At 42.9% G+C, this 27,054-nt stretch overlaps 1 protein-coding gene across 11 annotated transcripts in view; it reads right to left on the bottom strand.

Annotated features, from left to right (window-relative positions):
* tenm3 (teneurin transmembrane protein 3) overlaps positions 1 to 27,054 on the bottom strand; it is a 2,629,382-nt gene that overhangs the window by 23,203 nt on the left and 2,579,125 nt on the right. For all 11 annotated transcript variants that reach the window (XM_063049436.1, XM_063049434.1, XM_063049437.1 and 8 more), the window contains 7 exons: positions 24,427 to 24,659; positions 22,664 to 22,818; positions 12,535 to 13,409; positions 10,339 to 10,514; positions 6,020 to 6,255; positions 3,908 to 4,204; positions 2,018 to 3,629 (listed from right to left, as the gene is read on the bottom strand). In XM_063049436.1, the coding sequence (XP_062905506.1) occupies positions 2,018 to 3,629; positions 3,908 to 4,204; positions 6,020 to 6,255; positions 10,339 to 10,514; positions 12,535 to 13,409; positions 22,664 to 22,818; positions 24,427 to 24,659 (3,584 nt within the window). The remainder of the gene's footprint in view (positions 1 to 2,017; positions 3,630 to 3,907; positions 4,205 to 6,019; positions 6,256 to 10,338; positions 10,515 to 12,534; positions 13,410 to 22,663; positions 22,819 to 24,426; positions 24,660 to 27,054) is intronic.

Here is a 27,054-nt window from a genome sequence, read left to right on the forward strand (position 1 = left end):
CAACCTTAGTTTCTATCCTGTCACAGATATTTCTTTTATTCTCTTCTCTTCAATCCTGCAACTTAAAACACATGGCTTCGCAAGGAGCTCTATTTCTGTCTTTGATATCTCTTTTTTCCCTTTTCAGGGTGCAGGGGGTTCTTTTGAAGACCCTGACCTGAAGTTACACTCTGACTTCGGTTCTTTGTGGGAATGGGACCCGCTCTCAGGGCCTCATGACCAGCTGCATTTTTGATATCCCAAGGACGCGGACTGGAAGGCCAGTGCAGGGTTCCGGGTTTTCGTGGCTCTAGGGACGTGCTAATTCTAGACTGCTGCCCTCGACTAAAGCGTTGTGGGAGGACACAAAACATCGGGAGCAGCGGGTTAGCTGTCGGGGGTTGTGTGTCCAGAGAGCAGCGCCTTTTTGGTGCACCCTTTCTGGGTGCAGAGCTTGGAAAAAGCGAAGCAACAGACTTTTAACATCGTAAAACAGTGAATTGTTTGTTATGTCTCCCCTCTCGCTGTGAAACGGGGACACCTCTCTTTCCCTTATTAGGGAGAGAGAGAGAGCCTGTGGTATGTCGAATTACCGGGTGAACAAGTAGTTTTCGGGGTACTGCAAGTCTGTGTCTTTATTGATGCTTTGCTGCAGGCTTGAGTGCTCGGTGGGGGTGCTGATGTGAGGATGGGGGTCGCTTTTGCCTCGCTGCCGCTTGTGTGTGGGAGGGGGGAGTTGGGGGGGTTTTTGGAATTCTAACGTTTTAACTGTCATTCATTCTTTGGGGCACTTCTCTGATTTCATGGATGTCTGTGAAGCAAAAGAATTTCAGGATGTATATTGTATACATTTCTGATATTAAATGTACCTATTGAAACCTACTGATGTCTTCTCACTCTTCCAATTCTGATGGAAGGTCATTAGCCTGAAATATGGTTTCTGTTCTTTGTCCTTGGATGCTGATATGCTAAACATCCCCAGCAATTTTTATTTGTTTTTATTACAGATTCCAGCATCTGCTGCATTTTGTATTCTTCTACATATTGTGTAAGGTAATGTTGGCTTCTTTGGAACAGTGATACTGAATTATGAGGAGCCAAGACTGATTAAATAGGAAAGAGGTGTTGCCCTTTGCGGACGGGTCAAGAACCAGGAACATAGATCAGAGAAAATGAGTAGCAATTGTAGATATAAAGGATTTCCTCTCACCCTGGTCAGTGGTTGGAACTCATTGCTCCATTATCACATTGAGAAATTACTTAAAGGGCTACGAACGGCACTATTGGTTGGTGCTGTGAAATGAGATCAGATCTGTATCCATTTGCACAGGGATAATGGGCTGAGCAGCCTCTAACTGCATCATAAATTGTCTATAATTTCTACAACTATCATTACTTACACATTGCATTAGTGTGTCATTAAGAAAGACTTTCTCCTTAATGCAGGTATACCACCTGCTGTTCACACCTTCCCTTATCCCTCAACTTCATCTTTGATTGCATGGAAGTAATCCCACCCCACCTCCCCACCCCGTGTTTTTGCTCAAGTCCTTTTTAACTGTGGAGCCAAACCTAACAATTTAGCTGCGGTAAGTTTCATATACTCTCTTCATACATGGAATCTCACAGCTCCCAGGCCCACCAAATGGCACGGACCACCAAGCACCCATTTATTCTAATTCCAATTTTTTCAATTCTCCCCACATTATCAACACAATCGTCCCCCCCACTCCCAATCACATACACACACTCCCCCATATTCTCCATATATCTCAACACCTTCCAGTCTCTGTCCCTCTCTTGAACATTAGGGTCAATTTACAGTTGCCAATTAACCTACCAGCCAGAGCATCCTTGGAAAGTGGGAGGAAACACAAGCAGACTTGAAGAGAACATGCAAACTCCACACAGACAGCATCAGAGGTCAGGATTGGACTAGGTCACTGTGCGCTGTGAGGTAGCAGGCCTAATTGCTGTGCCACCGTTAGTTGAAGCATGCATGGACCTGTCAGCTCCACCCGATTTTTTTCTGGCTTACCTGTAATGTAGTCCTTGATGTTCTGGACTTTGCCCACTGGATTATTATTATTGAACATGTACAAGTTGAATGGTGCTGGGTTGTTGGCGACTTCTGTCCAATATGTGATGTCGGGTCTTGTCCACCGGCCGCCCAGAATATCGTAGTCCCTCTCCCCAAAGTGAATCAATCTTGTTAAAGGATCATAGAGACCTCCGTGGAACCCTATAATTAGCTGGAAGTCAGGGTTGGAGTCCAGGTATATTTCACCGTAGGCTGTGTACTGAATCTGCTTTATCATTCGGCCGTTGCTGCTGAACACTGCTAGTGGTGTCCCCGTATTGTCACAGGCAATGTAGAACTCTTCCCCACTGCTGATCTCCATGGCGAAGAGATGCCCCTGAAGGTCGTAATAGAAGGAAGTGATCTCCGAGCTGGAATGATTGTAGACATGCGTTATTCGGTTGGGGTAGTTGAGGTCAGAGTAGAAGAACTGCAGGTGTTGACCGATACTGATCTTGCTGGAGACGCGCCTGCCGAGGCCATCGTAGCGGTACTGGATGTTCCAGCCGCCAACCTTGCTGTAGACCCTCACCAGGAGCCCCTTGGAATTGTATTCAAAGACATCCCCGCCTCGCTGGTGAAGGAAGCCATCTTCGTCCAGCCTGTACTGGACGTCACCCAAGCGAGTAATACGGTCGCGCAGGTCATAGCGCAGCGGCGTCAGACGGGCACTGCTGCCTGGATTCAGTAGGTGCAAGTTGCCATTCAGGTCATAATTGTAGCGCCACATGATTTTGTCATTCAAGTAGACTGTTTGCAGCTGCCCGTCCACGTCATACTCGTAGCCATATTTGGTAGTGTTAGCAAAGGGTCCGATCTTCATCTCCCGCTTTGTCACTCTCCCCATGTTGTCGTACTGGATGGTGATCCAGTACATCAGCGATCGGAATATTTCGTACTGAATCTCTTTGATTCGGCCGTGCACGTCGAAATGTTTGGTGTACGTCATCACCGCCGTCGAGATAATCTGGTTGATGTCGTAGTAGATAACTCCAAACTTTCCAAACTGCTCGACCTTGCCCGAAATATCGTCAAATTGGTAGAGGTCGATTGGCAGGGGAGTCTCGTTGATGACGGCCTGCATGCTGGTGACCCGGAAGTTGTTGTCGTAGCTGTAGTCAAAGCGAGCATTCACCATGCCATCCTCGCTGAAACGGAAGATCTGCCTGTCGACCAGTGGCCCAATCTGCCGGTACCTGATGGTGCAGATGAAGCCCTCGCTCTGCAGGTTGACCGTCTTCAGCACCCCGGCCGTCTCGTCGTAGGTGAAGCTGACGCGGGTGCTGTCGTACAGCAGCTCGGACAGCTTGGACATCCGCCTGTACTTGTAGATCACCCGTCGACCAGTTCCCAGGTACGCCGTCTGGAGGAGCAGCCCACTCTCGCTGTAGTCCACCATCATGGAGGCGTTGCTCTCGGGGGGGTTGTAAATGTTACGGTAATAGCCAATGGAGCGTATGGTCTGCATGGTGTGACGAGCCACGCTGGGCATTGTGACTGCAGACAAGCGGTCTAGTAAGTCATACTCAAATATGTACTGACGCTGGCTGTGGAGGAGTAGCACCATGGACTGTAAAACAGAGAAGAACATAATAGCATAATTAGGAATTAAAATGCAAATGATTCGACAAAGGAAATTAACGCTGCGCTCTGAACAATGATGCTTTAGTTTAATTAAATCATCCCTGACCCACAATTACTTAGCAAAGCTTGACATTATCTATTTGGATGTGTAAATCAGGAACTTTATTAGTTTCAACAGTATTTTGTAAAACTATTTTGTGCTGGGCTCCAGTTGTCAGCTGCATGAGAGAAATACCATGTTATCAGTCTCTCTGCCTTCCTCACCTTGTCCAGGTACGTGTAACTCCATGTTTTCCCATCAGTTAGCACGCGGGTCACGATTCTTCCCTGCGTATCATATTCGATCCGCTCACCCAACGGGCCCCGCTGAATGCCGGAGATCTGACCAGTAGAGGAATAAGTGATGTTAACGGCTGTCAGTCGGCTACTGGGCAGCCAGAGCGTGGGGTGCCCTGACTGATCATAGAGGATCCTGAGCTGGAATTTACGGTGGTCATCGTAGATCTTCTCTGTCCGAGTGGTTCTGTCAAAGTCGATGGAGAGAAGGTTCCTACCATTCACCTTGTAAAAAGAACAGAGAACAAATTAACTTGACTGGTTTAGAGGGCATATGCTCTCACAGGAGGCTGGATAAACATGGGTTGTTAACTCTGGAGCACGGGAGGCTGAGGGGAGATCTGATAGAGGTTCATCAGATTGTGAGAGGTATAGGTAGAGTGGACAGAGAGCATCTGCTTCCATGGGTTGAAATGTCTAACCAGAGGCCACACATTTACAGTGAGAGGGTTAGGTTCAAGTGGGATGTGAGGGGTAAATTTTTTACTCAAGAGTGGTGGATGCCTGGAGTGCGCTGTGGTACAGTGGTAGAGGCAAAAACATTATTTATTTGTTTATAGAGCTACAGTGCGCAATAGGAGCTTCGAGCTATGCCACCCAGCAATTCCCGAATTGTCATGGGACAATTTACAATGACCAATTAACCTACCAATCGGTACGTCTTTGGACTGTGGAAGGAAACCAGGACTCCCGTCGGAAACCCAAGCAGTCACAGGGAGCATATACAAACTTCTTACAGACAGCAGCGGGAATTGAAGCTGGGTGACTAATCCTGTAGAACATTGTGCGAACCACTTTGGATAGGCACACGGATGTAAGGAAGATGGAGGGATATTTATATGGAGTAGGTAGGAGGGATTAGCCTTTGGGTGTTTTTGATTTGCTCTTTAGCTGGTGTGGCACAACGTTCCTGTGCAGCACTGTTCTATGCAGTGAGGAGTGTTGATATTCCTCCCCGCTTACTGCTTCTCAGATAACCTAGCTGTTTTCCAGTGCTTGGAATGACTGATTCTTCCTTGGTGCAAATTAGCTGCCAAGAGTTCCAGATGGGAGTAAAAAATGAGTTTAACTGTCTTTCATTATGCTAAAAGGCAGCTTGGCTTCTGTCAAAAGCCACTCCATATTAAATTGCTGTAAATTTACATGCTCATTATTAGCAAAACATCTGAGATTGTCTGCTTTCAACTCTTCCCAAGGTGCCAGTCTCCCTCTGCACCGTTAATATCCTTGTGAGGTTCCCAGAATTCATTACCCACTATAATTTGCAGAACGTAATCATGTGTCAGTGCACAGAAAAACACAGAGCAGTGACAATCCTAATGAAGGGTGCAAATGGTTGACTGCAATTTCACTATAGTGCAGATGTAATGTGAGTAAGAGCTTCATGGCGTTGGAGTCACGATGGTAATTGAACACAGAAACATCATAAGATGTTAGTGACTGAAAGCCATTATAATTTTTTTCGCCGGTAATAATGCCTCTAAAGCAGAACATGGAAGTTGGAGTCGCAATCTTCCTTTGATGGGGAGCAGTGACATTTCTTTCCCTGCTGTCAGTCAGTGACATCCTACTGCAACATGTGGACCATATACACTGCAGGCAACAGATATCATTCATTGCAACTATTGCAAATGCAGAATGTCAGTGCCTTCAGTCCAAAGCAGACAGTGCCTTGAATATGTGAGATGTGGTGAAAGCTAATGACTGAGACTGTCCCATGTGGTTCTAATCCACAACCAAAACCACGTTTCTTTCCCAAAGCATATCACAGTCTACATCTTTCTAGTCCTGAACATAGGAACTCTACATCTTCAAAGCCTAAAAGATGGGCAGGGATGGATATGAGACTCCTCAAAGAATTAGTTTGATTTTCCATGCAATTCACTTCAACCAAAGCTAGAGAGATGCAACCAAATGAGTGGGGGGTTGTTTACAGCCAGCAGCTAATGCACTTATCATAGATTAAAGACTAATTTCATCTCCATTAATCTAAAACAATTAACACAAAAGCCGATGATTTGTTAAGAGCAGCTGGTTTACCCTCAGTTTGCGTCCAAAAACGCTGATCTTTCCTCTGGCTAGTTCCTTTCTGAACCGCCATTCCACCAGATTCAGGCTGTTTTCCACAGGGAGCGTGATGTTGCGCCTGGCTATTATTGGGTTCACTGTGCCAGCCAGGATATGGGGCTCGGTCTGGAAACTGGTATCCATGCCATTGGCGTACATGACCCGGAGGGAACTATCATAACCAACCTGGTAACTGTTCCTTAACTGATCTAGAATGCAATAGAAAATCAATATTAATCAAAACGTGCTGTATAAATATTAGAACCATAAAGTCACAGATATATTATGGTAATAAAGAAGGTCATTCCTGTGGTCTTATTTCCCGTTCCTTTTCACATATTCCAGCAAATATGGCAGTTTAAGATGGTGCTACTGAATGTGACAGCTCACTGGCAAGAAATTCGACTAAAAACATTACTAATAACATCTCTTCTGAAGTAAATCTCAAGGTTGTATAATTCACACATTCTTTGATAATAAATGTACTTTGAAACTTTGAAAGCATTTTCCATCAAACACACATCCAATTCCTTTATGAAAGTCCTTACTGATTACTCAAACCACCCTTCCTGACAGTGATTTACAGATCACCATCACTTTCTGCTTAAACATGGCTTCCCCTCACACCTGTGCCTTTAAATCATCACTTTTTAAATCTTTGTCCTCTAGCCCACGAAACGTATTAATTAGAACAGCTTCGCTCCAGTCACTTTGTATTGCTGGAACCAATCACCATTTTGTGCACCTACATTAATTCTCTTTGCTGCAAAGAAAACAAGCTCACTTCTTCTATTCTAACATTAGAACTGAAATCCCATAACATTCATTCAGAGATGGAAACAAATCTGTAATATCTTCAGCCAAAGCTTATATTTTCATCTCCAAACTATTTTCGAAAAATATAGCAAGGAAATTGCTTCTGATCTTATGTTTTTGCTTAATGCCTCCATTGGAGGACTTAGTGAGAAGTGCATTAAACATTCATAAAATAACAAAGCACAACAAGAATTTCTGCCACTGCTTAGATATTTTGGTGCCTCGCTGAAAAACAACATTAGACTGGTTCAAACCTGGTTTGCACTTAATCAAATCCATCCTGTGATTCCACAATTAATTGAGATTGCTTTCTTTTTCAAGTGCACATTTACAAGCATCACTGGAATCTCAATGTACCTATCCATATGCTTTTATAAACGGAAGTCCCAATCTTCAGAAATAACCGGAAAAGTACAGCTGAAATGCCCAAGTGAAACAAAATCTGTAGAAAACTGATTTAAAATGCAATCCACGACCGATGCGCCCATAAGATATATTTTTGATGTATCGCTTCAGTGTATGTTATTTATAAATCCTTTCACCTATCTGTACTTTTATTTTCCTCATTCCCAAGTAACCAATGACCAAATAATTGGAACCACTGAGAATGTAACAGCACCACTTGAATCTCTCATATTTAGTGCCAAAGCATTCCCTACGGTTAAGCTTTTGTGACTGATACAAAGATTTAGAGATTCCTTAGCATTATAACAAAGGCTTAATCAGAATATTACTGCTTGACTGACACTGAAAAGAAGGCTGAAGTGTCAGGAGGATTGATACAAAACTGCTTATTGAATGGACTTCATTCTAACCTAACTTAAGGGGTTGAAATTCCACTGGGTACTATTAACACTGGTTATTATGTTTGCGTTAAATTCCTCTGTGTGTATGTGTGTTTTTTTTATCAGGCTGGTTAATGACTTTGTTAAATCAAGTGCATAGGGATTTCAATGTTAAGCTCTGAACTCAGGGCTTCATACTTTCTACTATCTGGGGTATACCCAACGATGATCTATAGTTTCTCGTGCACCTCTCATTCTTTATTTCCCCACTACTCTCCCTGTTACAACGAAGAAATCACAAAGCTTTCCACATGATCTCAGGATGCTTTAAAGTGCAACATCAGGTCAACCAACAGAGGATGAAAAAAAGCTTCACCATATGTATGTTTTCACTGGAATTATGTTGCTATTTTCATTAAATTATCATAATAAACCATTTTTCTGGGATCAACAGGCAATTTCATTTAGGTAGGCAGATGCCAATTACGTATTAACCTTTCCTTCGTGTAGAGATACGCTTTGAGTTTATAACTTGAATGCTCAACTGTATACAACCTGGTTCAAAGTTCAAAGTAAGTTTATTATCAAAGCACATCTATGTCACCATATACAACCCTGAGATTCATTTTCTTGCAGGCATACTCAAAAAATTCAAAAGCGTAAAAAACTGCACCAACTACCCAGTGAGCAAAAGACAATAAACTTTGCAAATATAAAATGAAATAAATGATTAACAAACAAACAAATAAGAAATAAATATCAAGAACATGAGATGAAGACATCTTGAAAGTGAGTCTATAGGTTCTGGGAACATTTCAATAAGGAGACAACTGAAGTTGAGTGAAGTTATCTCCTTTGGTTCAAGAGCCTGATGGCTGAGGGGTAATAACTGTTCCTGAACTTGGAGTCCTGAGGCTCCCGTACCTTCCTGATGTTGGCTGCAAGAATTGAGTATGATCTGGGTGGTGGGGGTCCCTGATGATGCCTCTTCCCTGCGACAATGTTCCATGTAGATGTGCTCAATGGTAGGGAGGCTTTACCCATGATTGATTAGGCTGTATCCACTACAACCCAATTAGTGTAACTTGGGGCAGTGTTTGTTTGATGTTTTGTTCGTCCATCGTCGACGTCGATGAGGACCTCAACATCATTATGATGGTGTCGAGACTAGCGCTTGATTTGGATTTAAGTGAGGAAGAGTTTCACAGTGTCAGCCTCAATTTCTCTTCCCAATTCCCATCTGGATCCAGTGGCAAGACGGCTGGAGATGGGACTAGGCGCAATGGATGACCAGGACGTCTTCTGTGTCTTGTCCTGCTCTACATGTTCCACGATGCTTGCAGAGACCGCCTTCTTGACCGTTGGACCTTCCATTGGTCTCATCCACTCAATCCGTCGGAGTCTGTCTTCACATGCTGGGATAGACAACTTCCTATCTCACCGAGGGTTTGAGACCCGTCGGCTACCCTCACCTGGTTTAGCCGGCTTATCGAAGCTGTTGCCCGGGGTGTGGCCGCTGTCGCATGCAAACAGCTAAGGGGAGCCACAGGTGAGAGCTGAGTGCCAGATGGGGACCAAAGGTGGACTAACCGCCTTGAAAAGGATGTGACATGTTCCCCCACCAGAGGTGCTACCCCTCCCTGACACCTCATACACATGATGTATCGTGTTGATGGTAGCAGTGTAGATGTTACACAATTATCATCTATTGTATACTGTATATCAGTAAATTAGAATACTACTGCCATTTCCTTTGAGTAACTCCTGAATTCGACCAGGAATGGAATGACAAAAAATAATTTCCTCTCAAATTAACAGACTATTAACATTTCTTATAAGAATTATTTTATGTACTTGGACATTTTCCCCCAAATTAGTAGGATTACACACTATCTTGTACGTAAGAAACAGGACCAGTCATAGGCCAATGCTACACACACAAAATGCTGGAAGAGCTCAGCAAGTCAGGCAGCATCTATGGAAAAAGGTAAACAGTTGATGTTTTGGCTCAAAACATTGACTGTTTAGTCTTTTCCATAGATGCTTCTTGACATGCAGAGTTCCTCCAGAATTTTGTGTGCGTTGCTTTGGATTTCCTGCATGAGCAGATTTTCTCGTGTACAAACCTATGCTCCCTTGAGACTACTCTACCACTGGGTAATTTGATCTTCACCTCAACATCCATTTCCTTCTTTGACCCCTCAACCCTTGATGACTAAAATTCAATTGCAGCCTGAACACACTTTGAGCCTCCCCAGTTCTCTGGAACAGGGAATTCCAAAGAGTCACAATCCTATGAAAGAAGAATTTCCATTTTAAATGGCTGACCCTTATCCTAAACTTACCCCTGCCTCCAATTCTAGGAATGATGAAGGGTCTCGGCCTAAAACGTCAACTCTTTATTCCTCTCTGTAGATGTTGCTTGACCTGAGAAGTTTCTCCAGCATTTTGTGTGTTACTCCACTGTAACACTCCTGCTGAGGGAAACTTCAGCCTCAAGGACAGGCGCAAGACTAACTTCAATGTCTTACCAGTGAGATGTCCCTACTCATTGCTGAATTAACGCAGCTGATTACACTGGCCACTTTCTTATCAGTAAGCTGTACTGGCCTACATTCACCCCTGCTGTAAGCGGAACACATTCAATGATCTGCAACAGTCAGCACTACACTGAGTATATATACATTATACCTTGAACAAGAGTGTAGAAGGCATCCACTGAAGAAAGATTGGTAGTAATGGTGACGTCATCCTCCCTGTTAGATGATTCAATATTCACAGTGATTGCTTTTTCCATCTCCCCTTGGAGATTTGAGACCACACCAGTGGGAAATGTAACATTAGTCAATCGACCCTCACTGTCATAGCTGAAAAAAATCAAATTGAAGAAGAGTGAATTTTTTTAAAATGCTAATAGCTTCATTCCTAAATAAATCTCATACATTTACATTAAAATTTACTGAACCAATATCATACAAAATCTGCTACATTTTTCAAAGAAATGAGCTCCATTTAAAATTATTTCCTGACAAAATGTACCGTTTGTATGTTTGCTTTGCGACCCAACAGCCCACACAGAGAATATATCCAATGTCTGTAACCTAGATTGGTTGGTTGAAGCATGTATAGACAGTGATGGATTTGGACAACTCTTCCAGTCTCCTGAGGGAGATGAATAAATACAGTTTACATTTCTATGAAGGTCTAAGCGAAATTTCTACCTGACCTTGAATAAACTGAGGGAAAAGCTCTAACTACCCATTCTGTTTATCACGCCCTGGCATAGTGTACAAATGAGGTGACAAGGTTACATTAGTCTTTGGTCTGGGGAGGGTCAAGAGGAAAGAAAGGAAAGTTTTAACAGTGCAATGATTTGTAATTGTCTTTTTTAAGTGATTGCTGAATTTTACCACTGGGTGTCTGAACTGGGCTGAGACTTGGCTTTTTCAGTGACATCTTTTCTCCTGTATATAGTCTAGTATTTGTCAATTTTTTTAATGAATGAATTGATTAATGTGGCATAAAATGCACTTATGAGTATTATTCAATGTGGCAATGCAATGGTCATAAATTGTGTGCTGCTTCAGATTTGGCATTTTTGTTTTGTGTTCTCTTTCATTGGTCTAAAGTGTTGGGACAAATCTTCGAGTTTCCATCAGCATCTGCGCTCTGAAAAGACTTGAGAGAAAATATTTTTGCAAATTCTTTTATATTTAGATGGCTGAGATCTACTTACTGGTTGTAGCATTCTATACAATGTACCAGACAAAATACACAACAATGTTGTAATTATTCCAATTAGTCTACAAAAAAGTTAATAAACAGCAAATAAGCTGCATTGGGAATGAGTCTGGTAGCTTGGGAACCTGGATGTGTGAAAACAGGGGAAAAGACTCCCATATTTCACACTGGCTGCATTTTAGAGAATTAAGTCTGTTTCATTAATAGAAGAACTCAAACCTTTAACAGTATGGCTGAATGTGGATATGAATTAAATGCTTGCTGTGTCAAACGATGGTAAAGCCATATTATAGAGTTCCTCTTCAAGGCTAATCATAAGGCCTGACAACACACTCCTGTTTCTGAACTAAGAAACACTTTACTGCAGTCTCTTGCTTTTGTGAGATGCTTGGTCTTGGTTGGGGTAGAAAATGGAGTGCCTCGAGATCCTCCAAAGCTTAGGGAAGGAAAACTGGTGCTGTACAATAAATTCTACATAAGATATTAAAGGCTGCAAATCAAAGCATGGAACTCCAATGTAATTTCCCTGGGGCAGCTGATGGTCGAGTTTAGATTTCCTGCATTTGTTAGGATGCAACTTTCCACTGTTTGACAGGGAATATTGTGATCCGGTTATGCAGAAGTGGAGGGCTACCTACATACACAACAAATAAGAAAGGGCATCATATTTGGTGAAGCAGGAATTGTACTCAGAAAGGGTCACCACTATGTATGGGAGGCAGATTGATTGGGAAAGTTGAAACATGCCTCAAACATTTAGAGTGGCACAGTAGCCTGGCAGTTTGCACCAGTGACCTGAGTTCAATTCCCACTACTGCCTTTAAGGCATCTGTACGTTTTTCCTGTGACTGCATGAGCTTCCTCCGGATTCTCCAGTTCCTTCCCACATTCTAAAGATGTATGGGTTGGTGGATTAATTGGTCACAAGGGTGTCATTGGGTAGTGGAAGCCTGTTGGGCCGAAAAGGCTGTAACTCTACATAAAATAAATACAAATCAACACTTATAATGAGCAATCTACACCGTACGTACAGGCTAATAAAGAGAAATCTTACAAAACTGTACATTATAAATGCAAACACAGTAAATAATAATTCAATGCTTCACTTTATACCACCACTTCATGAAAAGACATAAAGATCCTTACTCAAAGAAAGTGGTCCAGCCAGTCTTGTCGCTTTTGGTTGCCAAGAGGCCGCTGTAGCTGTGGTAGGTAAGCAAAACCAGCTCTTGGCCCTGTGCTGTCATGCCTTTCAGTCCCCCATTGGTCCCAATGGTCAGCCATATCACTTGGTTATCCGGTGAAACGATCCTCACTGGCATGCGGTTGGGATCCCTTCGTATCCTCAGGGTGTTGCCATTGTTGTCGGTCACGGCAGTGATGTCGTTTTCGTTGCTGTAGCTGAAGTTGTAGAGATAGTCGTTGGTGATGAGGCTCTTTGTGTACAGGTGGGTGCCATTGATGTCAAAGACGTACAGTTCCTGCTCTGAAGGGGACGCCACCTTGTACAAGTTCATGGACGTTAACACGGGCTTATTCTTGGAGGCTGCCCGGATCCGAATGTTACCCATGTCAGCAATGTACAAGGTGCCATCAGGGGAGACGGCCAGTGAGGAAGGAGAGTTGAGCTTGGCATCTTTGGCATAGCCATCACCGGTCTGGTAGCAGTCACAGTTGACGTCGTTCTTGCAGTCACATTCTGAGGGTGCACCGGCAAGAAGTGAGATCTCTCCATCGGTGGTTACCTGCCTCACCCGGTTTATCTTCTTCTCGTCTGTTTCAGCAATGTAGAGGACGCCGCTGTAGGAGACCGAGATGGCGCTGGCTGACTCGAGCGTGGTGTGGACTGCCCGCTTCCCCAGCGAGTACTCAACTCCAGGAACCTGGCAGTGCATGGGACGTCCAGCGGCAATGCGCACCTGATGGTTCTCGCTGATCTGGAGCACAATGTTGTTGTCCAGCACGTAGAGGGAGTTGTCCATTGGGTTGATGGCAAGGTCAGTCGGCCATTCTAGACGGACCTGCAATTGGAAACACACTCATGTTTAGGGCTCAAAACTTTACAGAGGGAAGGAATGAGCTGGCAGAAGCTGGAGAGTTCACCCCCCATTTAATGGCTATTGAATCCAAAGCAGAATCATTGCCACATCTAACTCTCCTACCAGATATCCACATCTTCACTCTGTACATCAGGTGTGGTTCATCGACAATGTAGGCTTACTTCAACCAGAGTGAAATGATTTCTTTTTATGCGACTATAAATGTAACTTCTGAATGAATTTTTTCCCCTTAAATAATTCACCCTTAACCTAAGACCTAGGTCTAGTCTCAACCATCGTATGTTTTTTTTTTAAATTTATGGTGCCATTTTACATTTAAATCTGTTTCTCACTCTCTTATCTCACTGAAAACAAGACCAATATGCCTCGGTAAAATACAACTACACTTTTTACAAGTTTTGTGTTTTTGCTATCATCCGTATATTCAAAACGCTTAGTCTTTTCACACAAACAGCAGCGGATGTCCATGGCTACGAGTAATAATATGCAATTATCTGACTTGGTGTTAGGACTAATGGGGGTAAAGTCCAATTTCTGAGCAAATAATTTATCAGAACAGTCCTGATGAAGGGTCTCGGCCCGAAACGTCGACTGTACCTCTTCCTAGAGATGCTGCCTGGCCTGCTGCGTTCACCAGCAACTTTGATGCGTGTTATCAGAACACATGATTTTTTTTCTATTTAAAACTTCAGAAGGAAATTCGTACATTTGCAGTCATTTTCTTGACAAACAGCCTGCTGGAAAGGAACTCTGTACTAAAGGTATACCGGAGAGGGGTGAGACATAGTTAAAAGGAGATGTGTGGTGTAATGTTTTTATACTCAGAGAGTGGGACAGGCTGCCAGAATGGCGGTGGAAACAGATAAAAAGAGACATTTAAGAGGCTGTTAAGACACTTGAACATGAAGGAAATGGAGGGATCTGGATCAGGTACAGGTAGGTGAGATTTTGTTTAATTCAGCATTGTGTTCAGTGCAGATACTGAGGGCCGAAAGGCTTGTTCCCATACTCTTCTATGTTCTCATGCTGTTGAAGGGCTTTCTCCAGCGAACCACACAGCAGGGAAGGAAACAAGGATAGGGAGGGAATCAGGGAGGGAATCGGGGAGAGGAAATTGTTGTCAGAAAGGGTTTAATGTTGAACTTTAATGGGCATTGACCTGCTTTCCAGCAGGGAGTATGTGAATAAAATGACTGATTTGAATTCAGGCTGTGGGTGCTTTCTGCAAACATACAAATTGTCGTCTTAAGTTTTAAATAAGAAATTTAATCCACTTGTTATGACTCTGGGTTATGGGGGGGGAGGAGTCAATAGGTTTATTGTTTAGATCAGAGTTGCTGCAACCTTCGTCCATCTGCAAAAAGCAGCGTACTAAAGTCAATTTTGGGAATTCTGTTGTAACAAGACATTAGCCCATGGGTTCTCATATGAGGTTTCTGACCCTTTGCCTGGATGGTGGCTTAGAAACATGCACTGTACACACCGATCACATGATCACATTATAACATTCGACAGGCAAATGACATCTACTCAGAGTGAAATGTAACAGGGAGTCACTGATCCAAAGAGTGGGACTTCAACTGGAAATAGGCACAAATACTTCAAGATACGTACAAAACATTTTTTTTTGTTAAGCTTTGCACACAAGAAGGGCAGCCCCACTTTTACTGATCTTTATTTTGCATCTTCGTTCAGTTCACTAACGTGCTGTTCTCTTAAGACGAGCAACACCTTCAACAGCAAAACAGAATCACGACGTACAATAACTCGAGGCACTGAGACATTCAATAAGGACATTCAGTTGGGACTTTGAATTAACATTGTCATTGACTTGCTTTCCAGCGGGCAGTATGTGAATGAAATGACTGCTTTGAATTCAGGCTGTGGATGCTTTCTGCAACTGAGCAAAGTTATCAATGAGCAAATGAGGCAGCATGGTAGCCTAACACCATTACAGCGCCATCAACCCGGGTTCAATTCTGCCACTGTCTAAGAGGAGTTTGTACGCTCTCCCCATGACCTCCTGGGTTTCCACCGGGTGCTCCAGTTTCCTCCCATAGTCCAAAGATGTATGGGTTCATACGCTAAGTAGGCAGATAGATATTATTAGGTAGCATGGGCTCGTTGGACCTAAAGGTTCTGTTATCATGCTGTATATCTAAATCTCTTGAAATTAAAACATAAGTGTTGAGGCACTTGATGAGGAAAGCATAAATTAATATCTACCAAAGGCTCTAAGTGATGCTTTCAGCAACTCCAGTTACAACCTGGCATAAACAACTTTTTAAAGAAAAGTGTGCCTCCCAATATTATGTATCATTTGACATTCAAAGTGTGAGAAAGAAAAGGTTGAAATTGTCCAACAGTGGGAGCTAATCCATTATGATGTTTCTGCACGATTCCTCTGCAATTTTACTGATTGATGCTACTGAGAATACAGCAGTCAGGAGGAATGTCCCATGGATCATACAGTAAGGTGCTTGCTTCCAATTATCACATAACTCAATTTCTACCAGTGAAGAAAGGTTTTTCCTTACCAAGGCACCACTCTTAAACAGATTAAGTGAAAACATTACTTTGAAGATGATGTAATTCCCTCTGACTCTGTCTTACTACCTGAACACTTTTGCAGATGAGAATCTTTTGACATTCTCCTAAATTGCTTCCCTCCTGTGCATTCAAGAATTATATAGTGGCTTCATGGCTGTCCGATCTGCATAACCTCTCTTTAGTTCCTTGATACAGTACTTTCTAGGGACAACAGGTTGATTTTAGTGACAAGTTTTTTTGAGTGCTTCCAGGATGTCTCCTCCAGTCAATGTTGGCACATTATGAAAAGGGTGATCAAACTGATATCAAGCCATCTCAACATGTAGAAGGACAGATAGCCCAAAACTAAACCAAAAATGTGTAGTAAGTTAGGGTTTTTCTCTTTGTGGTAAAGAAGGATGAGAGTTGACTTGAGAGATGATAAAAGACATAGATAGATTGGGCAGTCAGACACTTTTATTCAGGGTGAAATTGGCTAATATGAGAAGTATAATTTTAAGGCGATTGGAAGAATGTATGGGGGGATGTCAGAGATAAGTTTTATTTCATGGCTATCTGGAGAAGACGAATATCAGAGTTGTACTGTATATGCATACTTTGACAATAAAATGAACTTTTGAATTTTTAAAGTTTTTTACACAGAGTGGTGAGTGTGTGGATCGCTCTGCCAGAGGTGGTGTTAAAGGCAGATATATTGGGGACATTTGAGAGACCCTTAGGTTGGTTCCTTAAGGTTGTTATAGCCAGGGATGGTAATGGGGACAAGCTCTTGCTACCTGTTAAATGTTCCCAATGGTGTGCGCCTCAAGTAGCCTCTGACAACCCAGTCCAACTCCTGGCCTTTACAGGTGGCTTAGCTACAAAGCTTGGCGGAACTGTTCTACTGACAGAAGGGGCAAAGGTGGGTTACTGGCACCTTCTGGCAGATGCAGCTCATCTAGGAGAAGGAAAACTTTGATCTCAAACCTCCACTGCCTTGCGGCTATAGCCACTCATGGGGAACGCTTTGGGACTAAACCCCAAGGGAAAATTCCGGAGCTGGTGTCCCTAAGGCAGTCCTACATGGAGATCAATGCTGACTGGCAGTTCCTGTGATGCTTCTGGTACCAAACTGTATCGATGTCTGCCGTTCCTTTGGGTTCATCTGATGCATGGAGAGGGGGAGCTTGCTACACGGGCAACAGCTTGCTCTCCATATCGTACTGCCCAGGCTTACATACCTAGACAGAGAGGACGCAATAACCACGGGCAACTGTGACCGACGGAGGCCTCAGATAGGCACACGGATGAAAAGAAAATGGAAGTCTATGTGGAGGGTAGGGCTAGATTGATTTTAGAGTAGGTTATAAGGTTAGCACAACATCACGGGCCAAAGGGCCTGTACTGTTCAATGCTCTAATAAGGTTTTAATGGGTGCCTTGAAAGATTCCCGGGCTGCAAGATTGTCAACAAATGTATTTTTACTTGTGGAGTGTAAAAGATGTGTGTCAGTTCTTTGGAAAGTATCAGTTGGAGCAACATGCACTTCTAGACCAGGAGGTGCTTACCAGCTGGATGAACTCCATTGCAGACTTGAAAATAGCTCAGAAATAAACCTAGAATATGTACAACTCATAGAATGAATCAAATAGCACTTCAAAACAAAATAGGAACAGCTACCGACACAACACAATGTGGCTTGAAATAACAGCATATAGAGCAGAAAGAGATAATAAAAGTGGATGGAGAATGTGAGAGCAGTGAGAAAGAAAGAGGGAAGCTGGGGAGAAGAGTTGGAAGGGAGAAGGAAGACAATGTGAAATGGAGAGAACATGAACAGGTAGTTATAGGAACAGAGAATTGCTCCTGGAATCATACAACAAAAATCCAGTAATTAAAGACAGAAAACGCTGGAAATGGGCCGGCTGGTGGCACAATGACATCAGCGCTGGACTCTGGAACGAAGGTTCCCGGGTTCAAATCCCGTCAGGGCTGCTCCCAATCATGCTTTCCATCCGTGCCCGGTTGAGTGCTGAGATCACAACTTGACCTCGTGAAATAAAGGGAAAAATAATGCAAAATGTCTGTGTGATGAGTGGTGTACCACACAGTCTCTCTCTCGCTCAGTGCCTTGTAAAGGCATGAAAAAAGCCATCGGCCCGCCAACATCGGGCACGCATGGGCGCACACGCAAAACAAAAAGAAAACTCTGTAAACACTCAGTGGGTTAAGTTGAATCCATGGGAAAATAAACAGAATTAACAATTTTATGTTTAAGATCCTTCATCAGGAGTTCATCCAGTAAGTAACATTGACTTAGAGACAGCTGATTTCTTTGCTTGAGGCCACCTCAAAGCAGCTTGGAAGCAGCACTGAATCAGGTACATAAACACAAGAGATTCTGCCGACGCTGGAAATCCAGAGCAACACACTCAAAATGCTGGAGGAGCTCAGCAGGTCGGGCAGTAGAGTTGATATTTAGGGCCGAGGCTCAGGACCTGATGAAGGGTCCCAGACCAGACTGAGGACTTCCTATTTACTTTTCCAGAGATGCTGCCTGACAGCAGAGTTCCTCCAGCACTTTTTGTGTGCATTGCATTGAACCAGGTAGCTTGTGTTTTGGAAAGCTCAGACAAGAGTGACATTCTTCACGAAGGCTCATTTGAATTCAACTTTCATAGTGTTTTCTTAGAAGAACAAAACTATCCATTTTTAGCAACAGAGAATGAATAACAGCATTTGCTGTAATGCACCAGAAGGTGGGGCTACTGCTATATATTTTAAAATAGAGCAGAGACAGTGAATGCTGTGTAGGATCAGGCAAAGGGCAGGGCGTGGATCTCCGAGACCCAGGTCCAGCCTTCCTCTTTGCAGACTCTGTTGGGCCATTTTCAACCACTTTTTTATTCAGAGCAGAATTTCTGTGTTTATATCTCGCATTCATACACATCGCCTACTCTTATTTCACAATCTCTTAACAGAAATGATCCAATAATTAGTTCTTAAGTACTGAATTCCCCAAGCAGCTGTGTTGTTTACATTACTCGATTCGAATTATTGAGTAATTGAATTTTGTTAAGTGGAAAGACGTCTTTGAATTATTGGAAATCAAAAAGGATTTCAATGACCATAGAATGGCTAAATAAATACAAATTAAAGGATTCTTTCTTGATTCACCTGCATAACTGCGAAATCCATTTGTATTTGCCTCCTTACCAGCAGACTCATTTCATAGATTATAATCTGATCTTTACTTTCAAAGGATCTTTGCCTATTACTAAAGCTACTGTTATGAGTTTCAGTAATACGGTGACTAGCTGCTAACCTAGCAGCCAGAGCCTGCAGCATTGATCCAGACCTGAGTTTGAATGTCAGTGCCACAGTTGGAGGATTTCATAATTAAATAAATCTAGACATAACAGAAACACTCATTTCAGCAAAGTAAGCACAAAACCACTGGATTATAAACATACAAACCTGGAATAGGAATAGACAGTGTGTCTCCTCAAAATTGCTCCACCTCTTAATAAGATCATGGCCTATTGGATCGTACCCTCAACTCTGTATTTCTGAACACCTCTGGTAACCCTTGTTTACCAAGAATGAAGCTACTACCCCACCTCAATACGTCAAAGCTCTGCTTCCATTGCACTTTGAAGAAGAGAGTTCCCAAGACTGATGGGCCCTTTGAGAGAGAGAAAAAAAATTGCCTCATCTCTTTTTTCAACAATATTGCTGGGACTTGAGGACCTGAGTTATGGGGTAAAGTTAAATGGGTTAGGACTTAATTCCCTGAAGATTTGATAACAGATAGACAAAATTATGAGAGGCATAGATAGGGTAAATGCAAGCAGGCATTTTCACTGAGGCTGGGTGAGACTAGAGGTCATAGGTTAAGGGTAAAGGAACCTGAGGGGCAAGTTCTGGAAAGAGCTGCCGGAGGTAGTGATGGATGTGGGTTTGATTATAACATTTAAGAGAAATTTGGATAGTACATGGATGAGAGGGGTATAGAATGCTATGGTCTAGATAGAGGTTGATGGGACTGGGCAAGATAGCAGTTTGACACAGACTAGATGGGCCAAATGGCCTGTTTCTGTGCTATATTGTTCTATGACTATAACTCTTCCCTAAATAGGCAACCTTCCTGAGAGACTCAAGAACCCCTGGAGCTTGATTACCGAACAAGAGTTAATATCCTCTTTCATCTGGTCAATTCATGCACTTCAGGGGAAGAAACCTGCTGTTCTTATCCAGAACCGCCAATGTGGCTGACTAATCAGAGCCCTCTCAGTCAGGGCCAATAGGGATATCACATACAGAATGAATCAATAAATAAAATGAAAATCCTCGTACAGAAGGGTCTCTGAGGCTTATTTACAACATTGATACTGTGACACTCCTTGTGTGGGGGGGACAGCCGGCCCCTATATTTTCAATGACCAGCACTATTTATGGTTCTTGTGTCAAAATGCTTTTGTAAGATTATGGTGGGAAGTTCCAGTGCATACAGAGAGTGGACCTTAGGATGATGGCGCCTAACGGCAACTCCTTCGCTTGCATCTTCGGAAACAGCTCTATTTCTATCTTTAATATCTCTTTTTTGCTTTCTCGGGGTTCTTTTGAAGACCCTGATCTGGGGTTACATGCTGACTTCGGTTCTCTGTGGAAATGGGGCCTGCTCTCAGGGCCTCGCGACCGGCCGCCTTTCAATTTGCCCAGGACGCGGCCTGGAAGACGAGCACACCTTCAGAGTGCCGGATATTCGTGGCTCTGGAGGCGGTCGGACTCTAGGCCAGTGACGCCGCCTGGTGCACCGTGGGAGACAGAAGATTGTGAGCAGCGAGCTGGCTGCTGGCTGTGTGCCCAGAGACCCAAGTTCTTTGGGCAGAGAGCTTGGAAAAAACGATCCAGCAGACTTTTAACACCATAAATCGGTGAGTTGTTTTATTATATCTCCCCTCTCACTGTGAAACGGGGACACCTCTTTTTCCCTTATTAGGGAGAGAGTGAGAGCCTGTGGTATGTCAAATTACCAGGTGAACAAATAGTCTTTGGGTACTCCATGATGCTTTGCTGCATGCTTGAATGCCCGGTGGAAGGTGCAGATGCTTTTTTTGCTGGTGGGGGGGTGTCGTTGCTTTGCTGCTGCTTATGCATGGCAGGGGGAGCCAGGGAGGGCCTTGGGGGTTCTCTGCTTTCGTGGATGGTTGCGAAGAAAAAGAATTTCAGGATTGATATCGTATACATTTCTCTGACATTAAATTTACCTATTGAAAAAACTATTTATTGTTACATTTTAGCTTGATTTATACAGTTATTTGCAGTCTCCCAGGCTGTGAAGCCACTGGAAGGGGCCAAGAAAGGTGCTCGACCACATCTCCAATGTGGTTTATTGGGTGTGCTTGCCTCAGCAGAAGAAGGCAGTCGTGCTGCTCCGAGACCGCTGGCACCGTGTCAGTCTTGACCACCACTAACCCAGCGAGGCTGAAGGAAGGAAGTGACACTCTGGGTGTCCTGCATCTTGCTTCACACAAACAGGGCCTCCCCTGGAGGGGGCTCCAGAACCTCCAGTGCCCCAGGCGACAGCTGACACCTCGACAGCCTGCACCTGCAATTCTAATGACTAGCACTGTTCTTGTGTTAAAATACTTTTGTGGGGTTATGGTGGGAAGTTCCAGTTCATTTATTGTTACATTTTAGCTTGGGTTATACAATTATTTGCTTGTGTATGTGTGGGTCACTCTAACTGTAACAGGGCTGTGTGATGGTCACCTCCCCCATCTGTATGAGACTGGTTGGCTTCTCTCTCCAGGTCACGGTGCCCAGTCTGTTTTGTACTTATCACAATAAAAAGGTTGTTGACTTAACGAGCTTCCTCATCTGTCATTATGAACCAAATGCTCACCACAATATATTAAATTCAACCAATATTATAGTGGAAGATAACATTCCAGTCCATGACAGTGGAACCTCAGCTGGTCACACTTACACCCCTGTCAAAAGACTACGCTCACTTAAGGGACATCCAATTGAAGGTCCAGTAAAAAAGTCCTGAGATTTGGATCTTATTTAAAGAGAACCAACAATGAAACAGGAATAATTTTTACAGGGTTTCTACAGGTCAACTGATAGTGGGCCTGATTGCAAGGAGCCTGTTGCCGTACCTATTTTTATCTTTATCCGGTCAAGGGCTGGGGATTTGTCCAACAAGAAGCAATGAAATCTAAATTAATATCTGTGAAGTTGCACATTGGTGAGTTGAACATTCTGAGATAGCTAAAACTAATTGTATCAAAATAAAATTGCCCCATTGATCTTTAAGCACTCAAAGTGTGATACCTCTTCAGTATAGCACAAAGGGAGTGGAGTGTCAACTTCAAAAGTTAAACTGACTTTCCCTTGAGTCAATGTAACTCTATAAAACAAAATCTGTGGCCAACTTTTGAATATATTTAGCCAATGTACATCCCTTGACAGATTCTGTTCCTGAATTTGTCATTCATCATGAGCTGTTAATGGGAATTTGCTCTCTACTATCCAACAATGAAGCAACTTTTTTTCACATCCATGCAGGATTCAATCTTTGTAGGAGAAAAAAACTTCCTAAGTCCCCTCAGTATTGACCAAATTCTTTTTTCTCTCTGTTTAAATTTTGACTGTGCACAATGTAAACAGAATCATACCTGGCTTATGTGCATGGTGGTGTCACAGGTCAAAGGTCGTGCTGATGTGAGGTCATTGGAACCTAGGAGGGTGGATATTATTCCATTCTGGTCCACCTTTCTGATCATGGTTCCATCCACAAAATACATCAGACCATTTTTGTCAATGGCAATTCCTGTTAACAAGAAATACAAATCACTGTGACATAGACACTGAAAATAGGAACCAAATGACACAGCTTTTGCTTGGCTTTTTATAGCCATTTTTTTTACACAGTTACTAAGTTAAACAAATGCCTTACAGCAGAAAAAACACACAGAGGTTAGGGTGAGGAAGAGGGCAGAGAAGTATTGGAAGGTTTTATCTGAACAGTGCTTCCACAATCCGTGGCCTTCTGTACCTAACAAAGTGGCCTTCTGCTACTGTAGCCCATCCACTCCAAGGTTCAAAGTGTTCCGTGTGTTCAGAGATGCTCTTCTGCACACCACTGATGTAGGGTGTGGTTATCTGAGTTACTGTCATCATCCAGTCAGTTTGAACCAATTTGCTCATTCTCCTCTGACCTCTCTCAATAACAAGGCATTTTTCCTCACAGACCTGCCCCATAATGGATGTTTTTTTTTGTTTTATGCAGCATTCTCTGTAAACTCTAGAGACTGTTGTGTGTGAAAAGGCCAGGAGATCTTGCAGTTTCTGAGATACTCAAATCATCCCACCTGGCACCAACAATCATGCTACGGTCAACCACAACTGAACCTCTTGCAACACAAACAAAATGCTGGAAGAACTCAGCAGGCCAGGCAGCATCTATGGAAAAGTGTAAATAGTCAACGTTTGGGCCTGAAATGTCGACTGTACTCTTTTCCATAGATGTTGCCTGGCCTGCTGATTTCCTGCAGCGTTTTGTGCGTGCCGCTTTGGATTTCCAGCATCTGCAGATTTTCTTGTGTTTGTGGAACTGAACCTCTTGACCATGTCTGCACGAGTTGCTGCCACATGATTGGCTGATTAGATACTTGCATAAATAAGCAGGTGTGCAGAAGCACCTTATAAAGTGGCTACTGAGTGCATACGCTTTGTACAAGGTACCTGATAAACCAACAAACATTTTTTGATGTCTGCCATTCCATTTGCCTGACAATCTTCCAGCACTCTGTTTTAGAGTTTGGAAGAATCACCTTAGTGCTTACTGTATTCTGTCCAATCATAAGACTCCCTTTTGACACAGAGGCTCTCAAGATGTTGATGTGAAACACGAAGCTCCCTCGTTAAGAGATCCTCATTTATCGCACGAAATTTGCTATAAGTGTAGTCCCACTGTGACTTCCTACTCTTTCATGTCATGGGACATTCAATGGAGCACAGAGCTCATTTATAAGCAACAACAAGGCTTTACTTGGCAAACACAAAAAAATTCTACACCAGGAACTTAAAGTCACAAGATCTGCTTCTGTTTATAGCCGTGTGTATAAGACATGCTTACACGCCCTTTGTTTTTTTCCACCAGTCACCTCACAGCTTCTCACTTCGTCCTTCCTCCCCTCTCCAGCTACCTTCCTCTTAACTTGGCTTCACATATCACCTGCCAATTCACTTTCCCCTCCTCCCATCTTCTTGTTCCTTTCCAGTCCTGACCCGCTGAGTTGCTCCTACATTTTGTACATTTCATTCTGCAGTTTCTATGTACATTATTTTTTTTTGAAATTGTCGTCACTAATCTATGAATGTTTCTATCTGTGGGTGTACACATACAGTGCATTTCTCTATTTGTTGTGCAACCTACCTTTTGGACTCATCAGCGAAGCTTCAACAGCCTTGCCTCCATCGCCACATCGGGCCTCATCGAATGGTAGGCACTGTTCTCCAGTCCCTGCCACCACTTCAGAGTTTGCCGTCACATCCTTGGTACCAGTCAACGACTTGGGATGATAGATCCTCCTGGTATTGGTATCGGAGATGTACAGGTCCCCGGTGACAGGGTCAGTTGCCAGGAAATATCGGTGTGCTGGGTTATTGCTGCAAAAAGAACATTTTTGTTTATGGCAGCAGAAATGAAACGGTGAATGGCGTTGAATCCAAATGACTAATGGGTTATTGGGATACAAAATGATATTGTTAAGGATAGGTACGAAAAAGTGAACCACTCCATATTGGAGTGCAAAATGTTACCCCAGTGTCTTTTATAATGTTCTGAAGAATATTTTATTTTGTCCTACAGTAAAGAGGAGACTGAGAACTAATTAAAGGACAGGCTAAATACAGGTGGTTTAATCATTTCACCACCTACTAGTCTAACCTCAGAGACACCAGAGTGTTCATTACAGCCATCCACACATAGAATGACAGCCAGAAGCCATTAAGAGCAGTGGTTTAAGAACTCCCACTGAGTAAATTCATTTAACAAATCATTATTTTTCTCCAGACAAGTCCTATTCTGCAAATTCACCTGCTCAGAACACTGGGTATATTCAGAGAGGATCAGTGATTTTGTTCATATATCTGAGTTCTGAAAAATGGGTTAAAAACAGAACTGTGGTGTGAATGCGATAACAGCTGTACCATTAGATGAGCCTTGAAATGAAGGTTTTAGTCCTTATTTTTGGTTTAGTTATGAAGTGCCAATTTGAGTTTTGCAAAACTGGGACATTCTTGGTCATTAATAACCACACTCAAGAGGGATATATCAACTTTTGGCCTCTGCAAAGCACAACTAAGTCAGTATCAATAACCATTACAGGCTTTACCAGAATTAATTTCTATTCTCCATTTTATTTCAAACAAACAGATTCTGTTTCGCATCCTTTTCCTACCCATTTACAGTTGCAGTCTTTTACCCTTGCTCTATCTTTTATATAAAAAAACAAATTTCACAAACAATTGGATTGGTCAGTAGTTTACAGCAGCCACATGCAAACCACTCAGAGCGCCACAAAAACTAAGTGAAGGAACTATGTAAATTGTACACGGCTAACAATTGTTAAATTGCGGTTGAAGTCCCAATGTCTGTGCCTACAAATCCTAATCCGAGTCGGCTGGAGAATGAAGAAGATGGCCTGTCTTGAGAGTTGGAGGTCTGTGGGGGTGAGAGGGAGGAAGGGGGCTTGTTTTAGCTGTTGTTGTTTCGTTGCTTGCTGTATTGTGTTGTTCTGCTCAGCATTGTGGTATGCTATATTGGCGCCAGAATGTGTGGCAATGCTTGTGGGCTGCCTCCAGCACTGACTCAGGTGTGTTGGTTGTTGATACAAATATGCACTTTACTGTATGTATCGATGTACTTGTGATAAATAAACTTGAATCTTGAATCAGTTGAATTAAAAAATGGTAAGATTCGAGCCCTAGTTATGGCTCATCAGAAATTGTCAGTTCAGCATAGAGGGGAAGATGCAGGATCTTCGAATTATTACCTGACAGTTATGTTTGTCTTGGATGACTGAAACCCTTTCTCATTACACAGTGCCAGATCTAAAATAGGTCAGCCTGCCAGCAGCATGGACTATTTATCCCAGCTGTTCATTCTAAGCTTGATGTCAGAGAAGCTGCTCAGTATTATGATGGTAATTGACGATACCAGGCAAGCCCTTGCTCAGGAAGCTTCCAACAATTTGCAGCAGATATTATCTGCTATGGCAACTGATGGTGTGGGATGTGGTACTGAATTTAGTCCGGCCACTGTACGCAGTTGAGGAGCTGAGATCACTTCCCACAAACCATCCAGTTTTGTTGTGAGTTCTCACAGTTTACACAAAGTGTTCGCTCCTGGCTAGAGAAGGCCCTACGCGATCTGGGGTAGGGACTGCAAGAAAAAGAGATTGGACAGTTCACACATGTCTTGGCGGGCATCTGACAGAGGAAGTAAGGTCCAATGACACAGAAATGCAATCTAGCGTCCAAATTCTACTGACAAAGGAAGCACCCAGACGCTGTTATGAGTAACACCAACCCAAGTTTTCAAGTACTTGACCATAACCACGGCTTCAAGTACTCTGAAGTGTTTGGACACCACAGATAGTCAAACTTCGCAAAAATGTGGCAAAAGAGGAAACCAGCTACAATTACATCAAATCAAATCAATCATATTAATGTGGAAGCAATATAAATTCTAGAGCACACAATAAATTTCTATCATGTAACCCTGAATATACAGACCCAAACGACAATGTATGCTTACAAACTAACACTCCAACTCCACCAAATGGTGCAGCATCTATATTTAATATTTTGAGAATTATTTTATTCACTTCTGGTATGAGTGGTATTCTAGGAACTCCCCCCCCCAAAAAAAAAGTAGTGAAGACATTGTGAGGAGGCAGAACGATTTATTTTATTCGCTTACACATAAAATCAAGGAACTATAGTAAGATTCTCAAAGACCTGGCAGGAAACAATTTTGGAGATAAATAGGTAATAAGAA

The sequence above is a fragment of the Mobula hypostoma genome, chromosome 5 (genome assembly GCF_963921235.1).
Source record: "Mobula hypostoma chromosome 5, sMobHyp1.1, whole genome shotgun sequence".
Lineage (NCBI taxonomy): Eukaryota > Metazoa > Chordata > Chondrichthyes > Myliobatiformes > Myliobatidae > Mobula > Mobula hypostoma.